The following is a 22,494-nucleotide window of genomic DNA, read 5'->3' on the forward strand; positions in this document are numbered from 1 at the left end:
GAGTCTCTGGTTTGCAAACACACTGCAGGCTCAGGGACGAAGGTCTTCTGGGTGCGACCACCACTTAAGAGAGGTAAGTTGGGACGCTGGGGGTTGGTTAGGCACCGTCGGTTGGGCCACCCAAGGCCGTGGGGCATCTGGTGCAGGGGTGCTTTTTAGGTTCGGATCGTCTTACCAGCTCCTGGTCGCAGCTGGGGGGACCTTCCGGTTTGATGCTACAGTCTCAGGGGTCACCGGATCTCGAGTCAGGATCGCCGGGGAGACCTCCTCTTGGTGTTGGGCCACTCGAACTCGGGCCGTGGGCGTTAGGTGCAGAGTGGTGCAGACTCGTGGATCCTTGCAGAGCTGGAGTCTGGTAGTGAATAAATCCGGTATTCACTGGAGACAGAGTCTTTGGGATGGAAGGCAGGCATGTCCTCCGGGCTTCTCGAGGTTGCTGGCTGTTGGACATACCAGGACTTCGCTGGAGCAGGTTCGAGGTGGGGACATGCCGGTAGGACTTGGGCCAAGTCAGTGGGCGTCCTCCTATTATTAGCTTCGGCACAGCTGTTCGGTCCTTCTTCTTTTCTTCTTCTGGTATCTTGTCTGATGAAGCAAGGTTCAGTGGTGCCCCTAAATACAAAATTTAAGGGTGTTACAGGTAGGTAAAAGGTTGGGACCAATGGGTCCCTTCCCTGGGGTTGGTAAACCCCCTATTAAGCCACCCTCCAGTGGGAGGGGCATATGCCTCTCCCTGATTTGCTGGGTCCCTCCATCTCCACCTGAGGGAATTGGCAGAGTTGGGCACACCTCTCTTCCTCACTTCTTTTTCCTGCCGGTTCTCCCGCCCAAAGTGGGGGTCAGACCCAGTGGGAACCAGTTGCTGAAAGCAGCAAGTGGCCTGGGGAAGCTCAAAAGGCGGCAAGCCTTTGAAGCTTCCCTTTCGTGGACCCTGCCCATACTCGGGGAAGAGGCTTAGCACGTCGTACCAGGATGTGCATTGTTTCAGGCCCTCCGAGAGCAGCAGGCTCTCGACCCAGGGGGCCAGAAACATGTCTGGTGGTGGCAGCTGAAAGCAGACACTCAGCCTGGACACTAGTGGTAGGTCGTTTTTCAGGGGGCATCTCTAAAATGCCCTCTGTGTGCATTTTTCATTAAATCCCACACTGGCATCAGTGTGGGCTTAATGTGCTTAGAAGTTTGATACCTAACTTCTCAGTTTTCAGTGTAGCTATTATGGTGTTGTGGAGTTCGTAATGACAATCTCCCAGAAACATATACTTTTAATGGCAACACTGCACTTACAATGTCTAAGAAAAAACTTAGACACTGTAGGGGTACAGGGCTCATACACCTGTACCCTCCCACTGGTAGAGTGCACCCAGCTAGAGGAGGGACTGATCTATGCCAGGGCAGTGGGTTAAAGGCATGGCACAAAGGGATGTGTGCTATGTTGACTCTTCACTTTGTTCTGCACCAAGACACAGAGCCTGCAAAGGCAGTATGTGAGTGTAAAGGTACAGGACCTCTAAGGGTGGCACAATAAGTGCTGCAGCCCTTAGAGGCCTTACCTGGTCACAATGCCCTGGGTACCTGTGGTACCATTTACCAGGTGCTGACCTGTGGCCAGAGATGCCAATTGGGTTTGTGTGTCAATGCAGTTTTAGGGACGGAACATAGGCCCTGGGTACCTGATTAGCAGGAGCCCAGGGCACACTCAGTCAAAGTACATCAGCAATTCAGCAAAAAGTGGGGGCAACCATGTAGAAAGAGGGCACATTCTCACAAACGGCCCAAGAGACATGCGGTGTTCACAGACCGCAGTCCTAAGTTGGCAGAAGAAAACATCTTCCCAAGAAGGCCCAGCTTCTTGGATTCTCTATCTGGGGGAGCAGTAGGGATTGCGCCTTTTGAGGATGAGGCTTGGACTACCAAGCTCTCAGGGGTAGGGTGTTGGGAGAGGAAAAGTGGGTCACCCAGGGAAGGGAGGTGGCGTCTGGCAATCATCCTGTCCACAGGAGCCCCTGTGCTGGACTTGGACCAAGTGCCCAGACGGATGTCAGTGAGGGCTTTATTAAAAGGCAGCAGGGGCTCCGAAGAGGCGGCTGCTGGCTGAAGCACCTCAGTCAGGAGGTTAGTCCTGACAGCCACTGTAGGAAGCTCGAGGCCCAAGGCCTCAGCCGCCCTACGAAACACCACATCGTAGGAAGCTCCCTCCTCTGTAGCCACGGTAGGGTGGGAAAGCATATCAAGGTCTGGGGAGGTGTCCAGACCACTGGCATCACCCAACTCCTCTCTCCAGTCCTGTTCCTTGAGTTGATCTGCTAGAGGGTCAACAGACCCCTCCTATTCCTCCTCACCCTCCTCTGGCTGCCACTCAGGGAGGTAGAGAATGCCAGGAATTAACAGGACAAAAGTACCCTCCGGCAGACGTCGGTTTAGCGCCGTGTCCACACCGTGGGTGAGGCTGGGGTCGAAGCCGGTTGGGGGCACAACCGGCTTCGGGGCTGTCGTCACCGGGATCGGTGCCAGGGAAGGTACAGAGAGGTCGACCGGCACCAATCTGGACCCAGGCCTGGATCCATGGGGGCCCTGCAGCGCCGACCTGGTGCCGCCGACATCAGCAGGCCCAGGGCCCCCAACCGAGTCCACGGGGCCCAAAGGCGCACCGGTGGAGTTGGGCTGTCCAAAGATGCTGTGAAGTGCTTCATAAGAAACTCAAAGCTGGGCAGGGGATGCTCTGGCTCCAGGAAAGGGAGGGAAGCACGGAGCCATCCCAGCGGGCACCGTGGAAGGAGACAGACAGCGATGATGCTTTGGGTCCTGCGTTGGGTCGGCCGACGGACGGAGAGAAGGCAAAAAATGACGATCCTTCTTTGCCTTCTTTTTGTGCTTCAATTTACCGGAGGAGTGCAAAGACTTTGATGACGAGTGGTGATGGCCCGCGACCGGTTCCGTGACCTTTCCCTAGACCGGGACCTCAAGCGGCGTGGAGCACACTGGCAGGCCTCCAAAAGCTTTCGGAACCGCTCCCGCAATGACTTTGGGTTCAGGGTCCGGCTGTCGGACAACGACTTCAGGTCGTGGTCACACTCCAGGCACCAAAGAGACACGAGGTGCGGATCGGTGACCGACATCAATTTGTGACAGGAGTCGCAAGGCCCGAAACTGGGCCGACGGCTGGGCAACCCTCATGCACCAGGAGTCGTAAGACTTCAAAAGCGTTGAGAAAAAGTCGATAAAGTGTATTCAAAAAGTGGCTAAGGGGCACGCTCTCTCCGGCTCGGCACTGGCTGGCGCAGAAAAATAAAGAACTGACGTCAGCACGCAGGGGCGGCATCTAAGTAGACAAGATTACGTCATCCCGGTGACCACGAAGCCGACCACGAATGCCACCCATCGACGCGCAGGGGACTGCTATGAAAATCTTTCTCCAGATCCAGTCTGACGCCTGGAGGTAATTCTGAGGTAAGGAATCTATAACTAATGGTCTCTTTCAGATCACATCTTTTACAGGTGTGGGCACACTTTGAGTTTGGCTCCTGGCTAGCTAAACCTCGATTTTCGTTGGACAATGTAAAAAATGCAACAGAAGCACCCTCATTAGACTCACAGCTTGCTAGTGACACAGAGGAAAAACCACAAAGAAGATCAAATAAAGCAAAATAATAGCATAATGGCTCAGCAGTCTGCACATTCTTAGGACTTTCCTCGATACATCCTGCCTCTGTCCAACAAGGCCTTAAAAGGTTTAGTAATGACCAAGAATAGCTTCAGCAAAGAGTTACCATTCCCTCATGAAATGGGCATCAGTGTTTCCTGAGTTTATGATGAGTAATATGCATTATTGATGTGTTGTAAGTTTTGCATTGAACTCTTCAGACATTTTGTACACGGTTTAATAACATACTCTGTAAGAAATGCGCTGCATGACCAAATAACAGAATGCAATCCAAAATAATACAATACCCTAGAGTACAAGTAGGAATCAAGGAACTGAGGACTGCTCAATGATTAGCCCTCACAGGGGTGTGTTGGATATTCCCTACTATAACATTCTGATAAGGATTTATCTAATAAGCGTCAGTTGTATTTAAGAAGTAATAAAACCCAATCACACCATTCAATGCCATTAGACCCATTAATTATTAATATAAAGAATCTCACGATTTGAATATTGTTTTACTGATCTTTATCAATCACCACTTAGAGTCCAAAGCGATGCTTTTAAATAGGTCATTATAATTTAATATTATCAGTGCTGATTTTCATGATTATAAAGTAATTAATGCTTACTACTGTTTGTTGTTACCTTTAACATTCTTCATAGATTGGCTTGAGCTTGTCCTTATTCCTGTGTGGTTAAATATGTGAACACCAGCTGAATTAATAATTGTTTTTTTGTTGTTGCATATATCTCATGTTATTTTGTGGTTATCTTGGACTCTTATACCATTGCCTGGTGTGATGCAAGAGCAACTATATGAGGCATCATGCTTGAATCACTTTAACATAGTCCCTACTGATTATTGTTAAGACAGGTTCACCTAAAACAATGTCTATCCTGTGCACTAACATCTGCTCCTTACATGAAAGTAGATTATAGAAGATTTTACTCTGGCACAATCCATTTTATTATTCTCAATTTCCAGAGGTGGTTACTCTGCTGAATAGATGTTCTTTGTTGCGTTGTATGAATAATGCAACAAACTTACAGCAGTATATGACAGTATATGGTTAAGTAGTTAAGGAAAGTGGATTTTAGTCTGTGGGCGGTGGATCATATGCCCTGCAAGTGTCAAACATGTGTTGTCAAGTGACTCTGATAATTGAGTTGTGCTTGGATTTGGCAGAAACCTTAGGCACAAGAATCTTTGCAGTGAACATACAGCAGACAATTACATGCCAGGTCATTCCCCGGTCAGCGTGGCATAGCACACACATTCAGCAAAGAGCTACAGCAGAAAGGTTGGTGACCTGTGAACAATTAAGCTTGGAGCTGCGCTGCAGGCTGTGCGTTCATTACACAAACAGCAAGCCTGACACACTGTGCTTCACAATGAAAGTTACAAGCAAAGAAGTCTGGAAAAAAGTAGCACAGCAGAATCAGCAGAATCACAAGGTAAAAAAAAAGAAAATTTGCAATGAGCAAGAGGAATGGGGCAAGTAATGAATTCAGAAGGAGTCTGAAATCGTGTTTTTGGGGTGGAGCCCATGGCGTGAAAGGTTGTGTGAATTATGAGAGCTAGGACTGGTGGACTAGTAAAGATGATGCTGACTGAAGAATGGTTTATCAGTTCTGGCATGTGCTTTTGAAGATGGGATGCTTGCTTAGAGGGTATTTGGTTAAGTTATAGCATGGTAAACTGTAGCTGGGACGGTGCCACTAACTTTTACCAATTCACTCTGCCCTTCCTGTATCCTTAATGCAGGGGTTTGGGGTCACACATTGAGCTATTCAAAATCCTTTGAACATGTAGAAAGAAGTCTTCCATTAGTCACTGCTTGTTAGATGTATTTTGCCTTCTTTTTCTCTAGTTGAAACGCTGAATGATTCACATGCTTTGGAAGGTAGTTTGGTGAGGAGTAAGAAAGAGTGCGGATGTCAGAGGGAAGGAAAGGAGTACTGCATCCCAGAGTCTGACCCACAATTATAAGTGTAATTTCATCCTTAACAGTGTTTCATCCATGTACAATAAATCAATCAGAAGTTTCAAATAAAGTGATACCTGAAGTGGCACCCAGGACTACCAGAACAACAAAAGAGAAGTCCACTGCCCCAAGGGAATGAACCTTTTTGCAACTCCTCACTACACCATCCTTTCATTTTTAGGGGTGATGTTTTCGGTCTTCAGTGAATGACACAGTATTGTGTAAGTGGAGTTCACATGTGTAGGCAACTTGCTTATTAAAGCCATACACACTAGCGCTTAACATCTTATCACTCAACATTTGATTTGCAGGCACTGAAAACGAGCTTCAAGTTAGGCAAGTGCAAGTACTTCAACTGAATACATTTTCACTGGACTTATATTACTAATCCTCCTGCACTACACCTATCTCATTAACTTCAAGCACTAGCTGCACTACATATACCCTAACTTGAAGTAGAAATGTCTTCAAAATGACAGGCAATGCCTTGTGGAAAGTCACACAAGATTGGAAATTATTTTGACATTGATCTACAAAAACTGTTATCTATATTAGTAGGAACTTTCAAAGAACTGGAATGTAGGTCCACTCCAGTAATGCTAAACACAAATTGGAGGGACTGTAAGGCCTGGCATGCTGTGAATTAGGAAGCTGACAATCTGCATAACGGTAACATCAGGTGAAATTAAGATGACTGCAGATTTAACACCACGTTCAAGCAATAAATAATGGCTTGCTGGCCTTAATAAAGATATTGGAGGTTGATAACTTTATTTTACTTCACAACATCAGTAATTGATACTGAAAAACATTTCTAGAATATTCTGCCCAAAATATATTTTATAAAGTTGATCTCCAACACTTTGTCTACTTTGGTCTCAAGGGATCCACCTTGAATAAAGGTAAGCAGGTTCATCATAAATAGAGGTGGTTTGCTAAGACTGTGCTAATCCTGTTTACTGCCATACGTAATTGACACCTCCTTCCTTGATCTGAATCTCTATCCCAAAATATCTGTAAGACATTTTTGCATGAATGACTGCGCTGTAACCGTTGGAAGGGTTTAGTGGATTAAAGCCATGCTTTGTATATAGCCCTTTCATTAACTAACTTAGGAATATGGCTTAGGGAAGAGGTAGATACTTAAAACTTTGAACTTGGCCAGTTTAGTGAATTATGGAGGTCTCAGAACTAATGTGGTTATGGTTTTTACATTTTCTTTTCTGGACATTATTATTCATCAATGTGAAATCAGAAACATTTAACTAGGACTAAAATTCTTGAAGATAAGGTAGAAGAAAACATACAATGTTTGCCAGTATCCAAGGCTAAGGGGAAGAAGGAAAATGACATTAAAATAGGTTTAAAATCTACTTGAAGTCAATGAATGCAGCCCTGAGAATGATAGAGTAAACTTTTGAGTAAGAGCGAAATGTGTTCAGAGGCAGAACATTTCATAGAAGAGTAAAAGAATTTAAAAGGAAGAGCCACAGCTGAACAGATAAAATAGGAATATGTGTACAAAAACAGATAAATGAATAGAAGACGCATTACAGGAGGAAAAATAAATGGTACATTGTAAATTAGTGCAGAAGACAGAGAAAATGTAAAAACAGGTAATAAAACACAAATAAAATCAAGCGTACAATCTAAGATAAACAACGAAGTGGTGGTGTGTCAATGTGGGTCTGCACATCATGTATACCCCAAAGAAATATTTTTCACTGACATGTTAGTTTGAATTTATTGACCTTCAAAAAAGTTAGTGTGACAGCACTGGTAATAGTTCATTTATGAAAGCACAAAATATGTAAAACAACAGCAGCATGTGAATAATCTTTGAACAAAGCTACGCTAAGGTAAATCAAGAGAGCTCTGGTCGGATTGCAGCTGAAAAACAAAGTGGTATTAAGTCATCTGACTAACTTAAAGGTCACTCCATTTGGACTGCCGAATATTGATAAGCGCAACACTAATTTTGATTAGAAAAAACATCGGTCACCTTTACAACCACATGCCAGTTAAGCAGTGATCATTTTCATGTACTCCTGATTTAGACTACAAATGGATTGTTTAGACAGAGGCAGAAAACTTGTGAAACCTATTTCCAAATAAACTAGCCTGCTAATCCCTTTGAGACAATAAATTATAGATTTGGATTAACAATGTTTTTTTTAAATTAAAAATGGCAGAAATGCCACAAAGACAGCATATAAAAAGTGATACTGGGTATGTGTCAGTTCTTGTAATTTATGTGACAGGAGTGCATACACACACTCACTTCAAACTACATAGCTGTGAGTAATGGTAACAAACAATTGAATCAGCATGTGGCACTGCTAAAACAAGGCTACAAAATAAGTAGGGGGATCGGTCTTTAAAGCATCCACAATGGACAATATGACTTGGTATTCTTTTTACTTTTGGAGTACATGGGGAATAAATGAAAGAAATGTGTGAAAATTAAAGAGAAATTTAAGAAGAAAGATGTAAGGACATAGAAAAATTAAAAACAAACTAGAATTGAAAAAATAAAGTTAAAGAAAAGATAAACAACAAAAAGAGGATTTTAAGACAATTCAAAAATAGAGGGAAAAAAATGCTACAGTCAATGAAATAGAGGATGAAAACACAAACAAAATTTAAAAGAGAAGAAACCGAAAGTACAAACAGCAACTTACAACAAAAAATACAGCAAAGTGGATAAAAACAAAAACATAGGGTACTGAAAAACTGTAGTAATCTGAAAGACGTACCTTGTCCACCAGGGTACATACAGCGAAATGCTCGGCCCAGCTCTTCTGCCTGTACCCGTCCAGCTGGAGTTAATTCCCCACCCCATTTCAGCACTAGCAGCAAAGATGGAGCATCCTTTCTAGCATCTGTTAAAAAAGTTAACATGAGCAATTTGTATTGCAAGGGTGAAGCACTTAAAACTGAGTTAACTTCAAGAAACTGATGGTCTTGTTTAGAGTTTGGAGGATAGGATACTCCGTCACAATGATGGTGGCTGTTCAGTCTACCATATTACAAGTGCATTATAGCCTAGAGCATTTGAAATATGGCCAAGCGCTAAATATGACCTTAAACATAAACAAGATTACAGTTATCATCCTTTTAATAACATTCTCAGTGTACCATGTCATCAAATTCAAAATTGAGCAGGAAGAAGTATTTTACTTAATTAAAATAAGTTTGACGTGCGCCCATAGCCTTTGCCATTTCTGTATCTTTTCTTTTTCTTTAATGTTTAGTCTTCCTGTGGACTAAATAGACACTGACCTTCAAACGGCATGTGAAGAAATACGGAGCCTGCGCTGGAGGAGAATGGAGTTCACTCCTCTACCGGCAGTGTCCGCGGCATCTAATTCACAGTGGATAGTGGTGTTGGAGATCTGTTTCACCTCAGAGACAACTCATAACCTCTTTTCCTGTGCTCCTCTGGAAGATGCTGGAGGAGCTCCTCCATTTCGACCCTGACATACCTGGAGAGTATTCTGATGTAATTAGCAATGCACCAATTCTAGGGTGAGTGCGCAGCAACCCTCTTCCTTGCAGCGTTTAAACTCTTACTCTCTGAGTGTTGAAGTGGCTTCACCAGTAGCTGGAGAGTTGGCCATCTTACAGGAGTCAGGTGGGAGCTGCCAACAAATGTAAACAGGGTCTTGAAATATGTTAGTGTTGTGGCAGAGCATGCCTTTGAGCATGGGAAAGTATTGGAGGAAATCCTCTTCAGAAGGCTCTTTGTGAAGATCCACCTTATAGAAGGAGTCGGCCCACCCAATAAGCTCCTGAAAGGACGTGGAAGCAAGCGGCGCGGAGAAGCAGGCAGTGTATAAGTCAGGCCTGTGTCCCCTGGTAGTTATGAACCGTAAGAGTTCCATGGGTCGCCTGCCAAGGACTGTCAAATGTGTCCTCCACCGCCCCCATGACCAAGTGTGTCAGAACAAGGTGACCCCAGAAGTGTTATGTCAAGAGGGTCCCCTAAAGAAGCAGGTGGGAGAGGTGAAGGTTGAGGAAAAGGGTGGGGTGATGTGTGTGTAAAAGGTAAGGGGCTAGTAGCCTTTTCCGCCTTCTTGCACTGCTTTGGAGGAGTTGCAATGTCCAGGGCCTACTCGAAGGACAGCTGACATTTGGAGGGTTGAGCAGCTGCAAACCCTGAAGGGTGGGCGAGTATCCTGCACATGTAGGGATGGAGGAGCAAGCGTCTTTGACAAACATTGATCTCCTTTTGAAATTTGTGGGGGATCCGTTCCAGAGTGCCAGAGCCGAGGTTGGACTTGCTGGTCAACACCGAGAGTTTCAGCTTCAAAGGTGCCAGTGTGGTCGGCGCTGAGCTGGCCTGTCTCACTGATTTCTTCATCACCGAGCCGAAACTGGGTAGTACATCCGAAGATGATTGTTGTGCCAACCATGGCCCGGAGGTAGTGGTTGCCCAGTGGCTTCATGCTGGAGTTCCAGAGTGACTGGATGCCCCTTGGCAGAGGGCTGCTTTGTTTGTGAGATTAGTTTTCAACCTACTCTTTCTGTAGGTGGTGTTGGCCTTGCTCCCATGTCCTGATGAGGTCTGAATGCCTGGGCCAAAACGAGTCGACCCAACAGATGTGAGGAGTCCGACAGAATTTGAACACCAATAAAGAAATTTGCTACACACACTTCTGACTTATTAGAGGGTTGACTTTTGCCCTCTTGTGTGTATGGGACTACTTTATGGTTAAATTGCTCAAACATATGCAGCAATCCTTTGTTTGAAGAATAGGTAGGAAGAAATGAGAAACGATTTGTTCAACTACTGATGTTGTTGTTTTGTGACTTTATGTCTTACATGTTGTCTAAATGGATAATGAATTAAAGCATTCCTAAAAAGAGATTGAAACCGCTTTCTTCTGGATTTGGAGGTGGTATGTACCTTAATACTTAGCTTCATTAATATTTGGGATTTTTTTCCTGTGAGTAGAAACTAATTTATGTAGTACCTACGGAAAGCTTCTTATCGATTCCTCCACATCCCCCCTTGTTTTCTACCTGTTGTTTGTAAGCGGTGGCGAGGGGGAGGGGAAACTGTATTCATTGCCTGCTGAGTTGTTGGAAGGTCCTTGATCTGAAATTGGAGTGAGAGCTGTCATCGGGGGGAAAACAACTTCCCCGGGGCTGGAAAAGAGCTGTGGATGGTACTCCCCCTCGAAGTCCTCTGGCACGAACAGGTCTGGGGTGGGGTGTTGACTCCGCTGCTACGTGACATCTCGAGACGCTGAGCCCAAATGTCACTAAGGCTCTGTTTGGAGCAGAAAGAGTAACACGCGTCCCAAGCAGCCTTGTGCTCGGCCGAAAGACACAAATTGTAGTGCTGATGTAGATTGGTGTAAGAATACTTTCTGCGGCAGCAAGAACAATAGCAGAAGGGCACCCGTTCCATCAGTCAAGGCATGGTGGAGAGATGCGACCGAGAGACGGGAGTAGGCCCTAAGGGCGCTGCGATCGACCCGAACACTGCTCAAGCAAAGTCATGAATGTTGACCCGAGATGGAGAAAGAAAAGGAGATGATAAAGATTATAATACCAAAAAAGGGAAGGAACCTGTGTGGACTGAAAGAACACTGTGACGGTGTCGAACCGGAGCACACGTCCGAACCCGACGGCAGAAAGAAAACAAACTAACAATGAAGTCGATTATCATGAGCATTACCAACAAGAGGAGGAGTCACAGTGCCTTGTGACTCTGAAGATTTCTTCAAATACAAACAACTTGCACACACCTGAGCCCAACACTAGATGGCACAAGTATGCACAGCATGTGAATCTACAGCCACACATGGAGATCCTTACAGAGTGCAAAGACTCTGGTGCCTGGACTCCTACTCTATAGCCTGAAACCCTTGACCCACTTCCCATCTGACAGCCCGCTGTTAAGCGTCTCGGTGTCATACTCAACAGTAAACTGACTATGTCAATTGGAAACTCGCTAGCCCTCAAACCCATCCTGTACTGGATACAGATCTAGACAAACCCATAACTGGCAGAATACTTCAAAGCCCTTTGTGCAATTTGGAAACTTGGCAGCATAAAGAAGTTGTCCTAGTATAACCACGTACCATGCACCTTCTTTGCCTGGGTTGAGAGTTTTGATTAATTAACCCAGAGATCATGACACCTGAAAGTGGGACCTACATCAAGGATAAATACTGGTCCTACTTGAAAGTAAAGCAGGGAAGAGATCTGATGCAATTGATTGAAATACAAAACCTCCAGTAAGTTCAAGAAGTATATGGATCAGCTTTATCCTGACCTAAAAAGACCACTTTACGTAAGCTTTAGTCTGGCACATTACCGGTAAGAACATTTACTATGAACCAGCTTAAAAAAGCCCCAGCCTCAACATTCTACAACTGCAATCAAGGTTTAGGGATGAAACATTACTGTTTTTTATGCTTCTTTGTACTGTGTCCTTGAAAGCAAGTTAGCAGTATCTGCAGCCCCTTTGTATCAGATTTAATGTCAGACAAAGCAAAGCTGCTTAGTTATTATGTCTCCAAATGGATTCCGATATTTTTGCCCTGGTGTCTTCTTACATCTAAGCAGCCTGGAGTGCAACAATACTTTCAGCCTGCAGGAAAGCGACCCTTTTTGCATGGTTATCCCCCACTTTTTGCCTGGCATCTGATGCAACCTGACTTGATGTGTCCTGGATCCCTGCCAATGAGGTTCCCAGGGCCTGTGTTCTTTCCAAAGAATGTAGCTTTGTACCCACAATTGGCACATCTCTGGCCACAGATAAGCCCCTTGTAAAAGGTACAATGGGTACCAAGGGCACTGTGACCAGGGAAGGCCTCTAAGGGCTGCAGCATCTATTGTGCAACCCTAAGAAGCCCTGTACCTTAACCCTCACACACTGCCATTGCAGGCTGCATGTTTTGGTGCTGCGAAAAGTGAAGAGTTGACATGGCACACATTCCTGTGTGCCATGCCTGTAACCCACTGCCTGAAGCCTAGATAAATAACCCCTCTAGCAGGGTGCACTAGCCCTCAGGTGAGGGTACAGTGGCAGTGGAATTGTAAGTGTAGTAAAGCCATAAAAGAGTATATGGTCTGGGAGTTGGTCATTACGAACTCCACAGCTCCATAATAGCTTTACTAAAACCTGGGAAGTTTGGTAGCACACTTCTCAGTACATTAAACCCCCACAGATGCCAGTGTGAGATTTAATGTAAAATGCACTCAAAGGGCATCTTAGAGATGCCCCGTGAAAAACGACCGGCCCTGGCGTGGTTCCTGAATGGCTGCCCACCATTTGCCACCACCAGACAGGTTTCTGGACCCCTGGGTAGGGAGCCTCCGCTCTCTGGGTCCAGAAACAAAGCCAATGCTGGCAGAGGTGTCATGCCTCTCCCCCCCCCCCCCCTCCCAGGATGGGCTGGGTCCATAAAGGGGGAGCTTCAAAGTCCTGCTGCATTTGGGAGCCGTCCCTGCCTTTTGCTGCCCCCAACAACTGGCTCCCACCGGTTCTGCCCCCCACTTTGGGCGGGAGACTCTGCGGGAAAACCAAGCTAGGAAGAGAGGTGTGCACACCTTTGCCAACCCCACCCCTCAGGTGGGGGAGGCGAGGTGAAGCTCACATCTCAGTTTTCTCCATCTTGGAGATGAGGGGACTCAGCCAATTAGGGAGAGGTTCATGCCCCCTCACACTGCAAGGAAGGGACACACTGGTCCTGACCTGCACACCCCTTTAAATGCCCCTAAGTTTAGTATTTAGGGGAAACTTGGATCCTGCCTCCTTAGATTCGAGGAAGAAAGAAGAAGAACCGAAGAGCCATGCTTACTCAGGAAGAAGAGGACACCTACTGCTTTGTCCCCAGCCCTACTGGCCTGTCTCGACTACAACCAGCCTACAGCAAAAAAACAGTTGTGTTCAGCAGCCCCCCAGAGCCGGAAGGACTTGCCCTGCACTTACCTTACAAACTCTGTCTCCGGTGAGCACCGGATTTTCTCAACAAAGATTCCAAGACCAGAATCCGGATTCCGTTGACTCTGCGATTCTGCTCCACTTTGCACCCGATGCCCATGGCCCAAGTTCGAGTGGCCCAACACCACCAGGTGGTCTCCACAGTGATCCTGACCTGAGATTTGGTGATCCCCGACCTTCCTCAAGCTTCAAGATGATGCCTGCAGCCTCAACCTGAAGGGTCACCACAATTGCGACCAGAGTTGGTAATGAAACCAGACGGCACAAGACACCTCTGCACCCGATGCCCCACTCCATTGGGTGGCCCAACCAACGGTGTCCAGGCATCCCCCATGAACTCAACCTACCCCTCCAGCCGGTGGTCACCTTAAGGAAGCCTCCTTACCCAAGCCTGCTGCAATTTTGCCAAACTGAAGGTCCCCATTGAGAATCACAGGGTACCCGACGTCTTCTTGGCACCCTGCAACCGGCCGCCCCAGTGCCGCTGGTGGTGCAGTTCCTATGCAGATGGTTGGCCCCTGCAGGGCTGACCTTAACCTCAGGAGCTTGGCTCCCACACCTGAGTGGCCTGCTCATAAGCAGTCCCTAACCGAAGGCGCCCTTGGCCCCGTTGGATAACATTGGGCCCCTGCACACTGCACCTGGCCGCCCCAGTGACGGTGCAACTTGAGTGCCTACCTAGACCTTGGGAAACCTTGGTCCAAACCCCCAAAACTCCCACTTGTAAGATGCTTACTTACCTGTGAAACTGATAACCATTTTTTCCCATAGGAACCCATATTATGAGATTTAGGGCCTAAAATGTTGTTGTGTATGGGGAAAACAGTAACTATAACTCAAGCAAAGAAAATCTTACTTACCTTGTTTTGTGAGATCCTTAGGTGTGGTATCTAGGCATACCACCCCCGGTAATCAATGTAATCCGAAAGTAATCAAAAGAATTACTGTGTAATATAACCTGCTTTTTTTAACCATACCAACCGGTAACAATTGCAAATCAATCCTCAATTGCATTTCTGTGTAAAGGTTTACAATTGAAAGTATTGAATATGCTACTTACCAGTATGCATCTGTTCTTGGCATGTAGGGCTGCTGACATTCATATCTGTGCATAGATCGCCGCCTAGTGTTGGGTCCGGATGTTTGCACGTTGTTGTCCTGGAAGAGTCTTCGTAGTATCCTTGGATAGGTGACTCCTCCCCTGGACTACAGTGCGCATGGGCATCCTCTCCATCCTCAGATTGTTTTTCGCCATTGTGGCAGTGATGGAGTAGATACAGAAAGTGATGACCATGCTTGCAGTAATTCTGAGAGCTGCAGCTGCGACAGGCGCCGGGGAGGAGGGAGGGCGATATGAATGTCAGCAGCCCTACATGCCAAGAACAGATGCATACTGGTAAGTAGCATATTCAGTTCGAGGCATGTGGGCTGCTGAATTCATATCTGTGCATAGAATACATAGCAGTGCCCTCTATTGGCGGCGGCTACCCGTGCCAGCTGCAGCGGTCTGAAAAAGTGTTTTGAGAACAGCCTGTCCTACAGCTGCCTGCTGTTTTGACTGCACATCTACGCAATAGTGTTTTGTAAATGTGTGTGTAGTGGACCATGTGGCTGCTCTGCATATATCATGCAGGGGAATATTTCCTAGGAAGGCCATGGAAGCCCCCAACTTACGTGTTGAGTGGGCTCGTGGTGGAATAGTTAATGTGCGTTTTGCTTTTTGATAACAGATTTGAATACACTTAACTATCCATCTGGCTATCCCTGCTTTGGAGATGGCGTTACCTTTGTGGTGTGGGGCAAAGGCAACGAACAGTTGTTTTGTCTTCCTGAAGGGTTTAGTCCTATCGATGTAGTACATGAGGGCCCTCCGTACATCTAGAGTATGTAGTGCCCTTTCTGCAACAGTTTGTGGGTTTTGGAAGAAAACTGGCAGTTCAATAGTCTGATTCATGTGGAACTGCGATATTACTTTGGGCATGAATTTGGGGTTGGTACGTAGTACGACCCTGTTGGTGTGAACCTGTATAAATGGCTCTTGAACGGTTAGTGCCTGGAGTTCACTAACTCTTCTTAGGGAAGTGATCGCTACAAGGAAGGCCACTTTCCAGGTAAGGAATTGAATCTCGCATGAGTGTAGAGGTTCAAAGGGTGGACCCATCAGGCGTGTGAGGACCAAGTTGAGGTTCCACATTGGAGCCGGTGGGTGGCTTGGTGGAATGACTCGTTTGAGTCCTTCCAAGAATGCTTTGATGGCAGGCACTCTGAATAGAGAGAGGTGCTGCCTGGTTTGCAGATAGGCTGAGATTGCGGTCAAATGGACACGTATAGAGGTGTACGCCAGATTGCATCGATATAGGTGTAAGAGGTAACAGATGATGTTTTGGATGGATGCGTCCAGCGGGTTGATGTCATTATTACCGCAATAAATGACGAACCTTTTCCATTTGGCTGCATAGCAAGCTCTGGTAGTGGGTCTCCTGGCCTCCTTGATGATGTCCATACAGTCAGGTGGCAGGTTGAGATAGCCAAACTCTAGGACTTCAGGAGCCAGATCGCCAGGTTCAGCTGTTGCGGATCTGGGTGCTGAACCTCTCCATGGTTCTGCGTCAAATGCGCGGGTTTGATCCGCAGCCTTTGATGCGGCACCACGGAAAGTTCGAGGAAGGTGGTGTACCACGGCTGGCGTGCCCACGTGGGAGCAACTAGGACGAGTGTCAGGGAGTGTTGTCGGAGTTTGCGGGCCACTAGCGGTATCAATGGCGCTGGGGGAAAAGCGTACGCAAATCTGCCGGACCAGTTCATCCATATCGCATTGCCCTGCGACTGCGGATGTGGGAATCTGGCGGCGAAGCTTTGGCATTTTGCGTTTTCGCTTGTCGCGAATAGGTCTATCTCCGGATGACCCCACTGCTGGAAGTACGGTTGGAGTACTGATGGGTGTAACTCCCACTCGTGCATCTGGTGGCTGTGTCTGCTGAGCAGATCCGCCATCCGGTTGTCCTTGCCAGGGAGGTGTTCCGCCATGAGGAACATGTTCCTTTGAATGGCCCACTTCCACATGCTCTGAGCCAGATGAGACAACTGTGGAGAGTGTGTTCCTCCCTGTTTCTGTATGTAGTACATTGCGGTCATGTTGTCCGTCCGGATCAACACAACCTTGTTGCATAGATGTACTTTGAATGCCTTCATGGCTAGGAAGATTGCCATCAGTTCCAGAAGGTTGTTGTGCAACTTCTTTTGTTGTGTTGTCCATAGTCCCTGCACTGTGTAGTGGAGTACATGAGCTCCCCATCCCTGGAGAGACGCGTCCGCTGTCAGTACTATCTGTGGGACAGGCTCTTGGAATGGTCGGCCCTTGCAAAGGTTTTGTGGATTCCACCAATGCAGAGAGTTGTATGCCCGACCGCTCACCAACACTAGGTCCTTTAACTGTCCTTGAGCCTGATTCCACTGACGTGCTAGGCACTCCTGAAGTGGGCGCATATGTAATCTCGCGTGCGGGACTATGAAGATGCAGGAGGCCATCATGCCTATCAACTCCATAAACACTCGCGCTGGAAGTGAGTGATTGGGTTTGAACTTGGAGATCAGCAGTTGTATGCTGTTGATCCTCACTAAATTTGGCTGAGCTATGGCCGCCAGAGTGTCTATAGTCGCACCTAGGTACTGTTGTACGTGTGCGGGCTGGAGATGGGACTTTGAATAATTTAGTGAGAATCCCAGACTGTGAAGAAGGTGAATGGTGCGGGACATGTGGCTTGCACATTGCTGGGCTGACTTCGCTTGAACGAGCCAGTCGTCTAGGTAGGGGTAGACGTGTATATGCTGCCTCCGTAGATGTGCTGCCACCGTAGCTAGGCACTTCGTGAAAACCCTGGGCGCTGTTGTCACGCCGAAGGGAAGGACTTTGAACTGATAGTGCTGCCCCTGAACAGTGAACCTGAGGTATTTTTTGTGTGAGGGGTGGATGGGTATGTGAAAGTACGCATCCTTGAGGTCCAGTGTGGCTAGGAAGTCTCCCTGCTTGAGAAGCGGAAGGACTTGCTGTAGAGTGAGCATGTGAAAGTGCTCTGAAAGAATGTACTGGTTCAGGGGTCTCAGGTCTAATATAGGTCTGAGCGACCCGTCCTTTTTTGGAATTAAGAAGTAGAGGGAGTACACTCCCGTACCCTGCTCGTGGATGGGTACGACCTCTATAGCGCCTTTTAGAAGCATACTTTGCACTTCTTGCTGTAAGAGCGTTAAGTGCTCTGAGGACATAGGACGGCTTCTTGGTGGTATTGTGGGTGGCGTGGAGGTTAACTCCAGACAGTAACCGTATTTTACAATATCTTTGACCCACCTGTCCGTGGTGATGGAGTTCCACGTGGACAGGAACCTTTGTAGCCTTCCCCCGACAGGTGTTATGTGGTCGGGAGGAAGGGAGAGGGCGTCACTGCTTGTTCTTGGGGGAGGACCTGGTGTTGCCGTAGCCACGTCCTCTGCCCTTTGTACTGGAGCCACGATATCCACCTCGGGTGTTTTTATCGTAGGTGGTCTGTGTATTGCCTTTGTTATATGTTTGTTGTGACCCCTGTCCTCTACCTGCTCCCTTGTTTCCGGGGCGACGAAAGGAGCCGCTCCGAAAGGACTGAGTTTGTAGGGCGCCCATGGACTTTGCAGTGTCCGTGTCCTTTTTTATCTTTTCGAGGGTGGTGTCAACCTCTGGCCCGAATAAATAGTCGGGGTTGACGGGCTGGTTCAGTATATTGTTTTGTACCTCAGGCTTGAATCCTGAGATCCGTAGCCAGGCATGTCGTCGCAGCATGACGCTTGTGTTTATGGCTCTGGCAGCCGTGTCTGCAGCATCTAGTGCACATTTGATGGAAGCGTTCGTGAGTAGCTGTCCTTCTCTGATGAGCATTTCTGCGCCTTCCTTGAACTGGTCAGGGAGATGTTGGAATATTTGCTCCAGTGTGTCATAGTGCGCTCTATCATAGCGAGCAAGGAGCGCTTGAGTGTTGGCTATGCGCCATATGTTGGCAGCTTGGGCGGCAACTCGCTTGCCAGAGGTCTCTAACACCTTGGACTCTTTGTCCGGGGGAGGAGCGTCACCTGTCGTTTGCGAGTGTGCCCTCTTGCGTGCATTCGCTACGACGATGGAGTCGAGTGGTAATTGGCCTCCGATGTAAGTAGGATCCCCAGGTGCTGATCTGTATTTTTTATCAATCCTGGGGTTTATCACTCGTGCCCTGGTGGGTTCCTTGAAAATGTCCTTGGCTGGTTTGAGGACCCCCTTTAACATTGGCAGAGTCTTTACATGTCTTTCCGAGGATGCAAAGGTGTCCATTAGAAAGTCATCTTCGATGGTATCAGAGTGAAGCTGTACCCCATGGTTATTTGCAGCACGTTCAATAAGAGCGTTGAACGCCGCAGTATCCTCCGTAGGAGATGTTTTTGCCCCATAGAGTTGTTGGTCCTGTGCATCGAGAGGTGCACTGGGGTCTGCAGGGTCGCCCCAAGTTTGATCAGGGTCCTGCTGGTCATCAGGGTCTGTGTCTACATGGTAGGGGACTTGGTCATCCATGTAGTCCTCCAATGCATCCGTATCGGAGCGTGTGGGGGAGAACCGGTGTGGATCCTGGTAGGATGAATGGAAGGGTTCATAAAGGAGAGGTTCCGATTCTACAGGCAACTTCCTTTTTAGTGGGATCCTGAAAGGGTCCAATGGCGGCTCCGAAGTTATCCTTCGGTCGTGGAGAATCATCCTGCCAGTGTCGGCGTCGATGACACGTGCCGGAGACGTCTCAGCAGGTGTGACCGTAGGTTGGGTGACCCGTGTCCTGAGTTGGAACATTTTTGGGATTGTCGACGGAGGCAAGCCGAAGGTAATGTCGCCGGCACCGAAGAGGCTGCTGGAGCTCCGATCGAACCGGAACCCGATGTGTCCTGGAGGACAGCCGTGGTTTTGCTGCCTTGCGTCGCACCAGGTCGTACTTGGGGCGCCTTTGAGGCTTTGGCACCGGCCAGGTTCGTAGAGGCGGCCGTGGATTTTTTCGGCGCCGGCGGTTCATCGAGTCGAGGTGCGGAGATCACCGTCGAAGTCTTCGATACGTGAGGCTTAGGTGTCGTCGAGGGAGCGATGCGAGACGCAGCAGGCGGTACGGCCCTCGGTGTCGTTGGTGCCGGTAGCCGAGCAGGTTTGTCGGTGCCGATGGCCTTTTTCCGTTTGTCGACTCCAATGTCGCCCGCTTCAAGTTCGGCACCGAAGTCTCTCTTGGTGCGGTCGGTGCCGACGCGTTGCGCTGGCGTCGAAGGCGTGGAAGGCCTCGATCCGACCAGCGCCACTTTCAGTTTCGGTTTCGGTGGAACCGGAGCAGCTTTCGGTTTCGGTTTTGTGGTAGGGAAACCAGCTTGTTTATGCAGTAATGGCTGCCGCTGAACGTCCGAGGCCGGGCCCGAGGGCGGGGCCGAAGAACTGCGGGATGGGTCTCGGGTAAGGCCCGAAGGCGATCCCTCGACCGGAGCCATAGGCTGTGGCACTGGTGTTTCTTCGGTTTGAACAGGTAGGCCTTGTTCATCATTGGAGCTACTCTCTTCGGCCCCTAAGGCCTCCTCGTCGTCTCCTACCTCGGTGTCGTCTTCACCTCTGTGGAAGAGTGACTCGTCTACCTCGTCCGATCCGGGTTCGTGTTCGGAAACGGGACTGGAGGGCAAGACTTCTAATTCCTCGACGTCTTCGGCCTCGTCGAAGATGTCTGTTGGGGCCGGTGCCGCGTGCTGCGCCTCGAGTCTCGCCGCTCGTCGATTCCGTAGAGTCTTCTTGGAACGGAACCGGGCACAGGCCATGCATGTCGATTCGTCGTGGTCCGGCGAAAGGCATTTGTTGCACACCGGATGGACGTCGATGTGTGGGTACTTCGCATTGCATACCGGACACCTTTTGAATGGCGTCCTCGATTCCATCGTCGAAGTAGTCGATGGACAGGTAAATGCGAAAAAAGTCGGTGCTGAAAGTTAGTAAACTAACAGGATTGTATCGAAACCCGATCGATAAACAGTACCGACGCAAACTAAAGGCCTTTTGGCCTCGACAAAATATTTTCCTAACTTGAGCTAAGATAGCACATCCGAACCCAATGGCGGAAAAAAACAATCTGAGGATGGAGAGGATGCCCATGCGCACTGTAGTCCAGGGGAGGAGTCACCTATCCAAGGATACTTCGAAGACTCTTCCAGGACAACAACGTGCAAACATCCGGACCCAACACTAGGCGGCGATCTATGCACAGATATGAATTCAGCAGCCCACATGCCTCGAACATCTTACCTTCCTGTACAAAATCCTTCTTGGTTCTAGAATTAAATACAAGTATGCCTTTTTTACACTTACCCATTTGGTCTGGAATCTCTCTCTGAGTGTGTGCCATCAGTCTTTTTTTTTTTTTTTTTTTTTTTTTTAAAACCTTTATTTAGCACTGTGTACAAGACAAATACGGGCCTACAACCATCCGGCCGGCCTCGACACTTCTGATGCTTGATAGCAAAGTATACGTCCACTCGGTGGCACGGCAGCACCTAAAAGCATACGACCTATGTTGCAAAATCCACGTGCACTGAGTGGCAGGAGACAGTAAGGTTAATTTTAAAAAATTTTAAAGTTAAGGAGATACAGAGCTAGAACGGATCAGTGCACAGAACAGACGAACATACGATAAATGGGTAACATCCAACAGGAGAGTCAACTAACAGTGAACATATCTAAAATGGCGGCACGAAACTATAATACCAGGATATAGATACGCAGCGAAATGTGCCTCCCAGCCGCTACCCTCCTAACACCATTCCCCCCCACTGACCCTAGAAAAAGAAGTAGGAAAAGGACAGAAGAAAGAAAAAGAAGGCCCATAGTAACAAAAAACGTATCGAAGAAGACCCCCCACCCTACACGCATGCCGAGGCTATGGCCTACCCCCCCCCTAGCTACGTGTCTGTCGCCCCATAGGAACCCGAAATATAGAATTAAGGAAAGAAGAAAGGAAAAAAGACCATAAAGCGGGGAGGAGCCCACCACACTGCCGAACTCCCGGATTCCCGCGCCGCTCATACATCCTGCGCCATGTACAGTACAGTATCAAAAGACCCCCGTAAACCCGGTGGTCCCGATTCAATAACACCCAGCACTTCAGCACTTCACAAGTCCTCCCCCCGGCAGAAGAAGGAAACAGGAGGCGAAATCACAGCGACATGTAACAAAAACTGGTCATTAAAGACTACTCATCCAAAATTACAAAACGTGTATCAGTCCAGGGCCCCGTATGCCGATCCAACCAAAGCGACAACCGGCATGCCATCACCCCTGTCCGGACCGGCAGATATGATTCAGGCCCGTCCATTGCTGCGAGTCACCTTCAGCCAGGACAAAGAGACAAGATGGCCGCTCTCGAGGAAAGGGGACAATGAAGACGTATCGTACCACAGGGTCCCAAACGCAGCAGTAACATGCCACAGAGGCTCGAGCGATAGGTGCTTTCAGGGTAACATCTGGCAAGGGAAGCGAAAGGCTAGGTCTCAGCAGGTAGTTCGTAGGCAGAGTCACAACGTTCAAAGTGAAGGGTGTCCCTGCAACTGTATCCGTGTCGATGGGTTGACGCGTTACATTGTGGCCAGGAGGACTCCGCACCACCGGCCCCCCACTCTGCGACATTGTTTCACCTCCAGGAGAAAACAGGGGCGGCGGGGGATCCTCCAGCCGGGAACATCCCGTTGCAACCAGTGCCTCATCGATTCTCCGGGTCAGCGCCTGGCAAGTACTCTGCATTGCCACTTTTAACGCCACAAGGGCGGCCAATACATCCCCACAGGTCGGGTCCCTCTGTACCAAGCATCGGTCCGCACTATCCCGCTGTTCCTCCGATGCG

General features: G+C 48.1%; 1 protein-coding gene across 17 annotated transcripts in view; it reads right to left on the minus strand.

The window, feature by feature from the left end:
• PPIP5K1 (diphosphoinositol pentakisphosphate kinase 1) overlaps positions 1 to 22,494 on the minus strand; it is a 1,768,598-nt gene that overhangs the window by 790,629 nt on the left and 955,475 nt on the right. For 12 of the 17 annotated variants that reach the window (XM_085644344.1, XM_085644338.1, XM_085644331.1 and 9 more), the window contains 2 exons: positions 8,388 to 8,513; positions 4,292 to 4,333 (listed from right to left, as the gene is read on the minus strand). In XM_085644344.1, the coding sequence (XP_085500470.1) occupies positions 4,292 to 4,333; positions 8,388 to 8,513 (168 nt within the window). The remainder of the gene's footprint in view (positions 1 to 4,291; positions 4,334 to 8,387; positions 8,514 to 22,494) is intronic. The other 5 variants (XM_085644342.1, XM_085644333.1, XM_085644343.1 and 2 more) reach the window with 1 other exon arrangement.

This window comes from Triturus cristatus, chromosome 3_1 (assembly GCF_964204655.1).
Source record: "Triturus cristatus chromosome 3_1, aTriCri1.1, whole genome shotgun sequence".
NCBI lineage: Eukaryota > Metazoa > Chordata > Amphibia > Caudata > Salamandridae > Triturus > Triturus cristatus.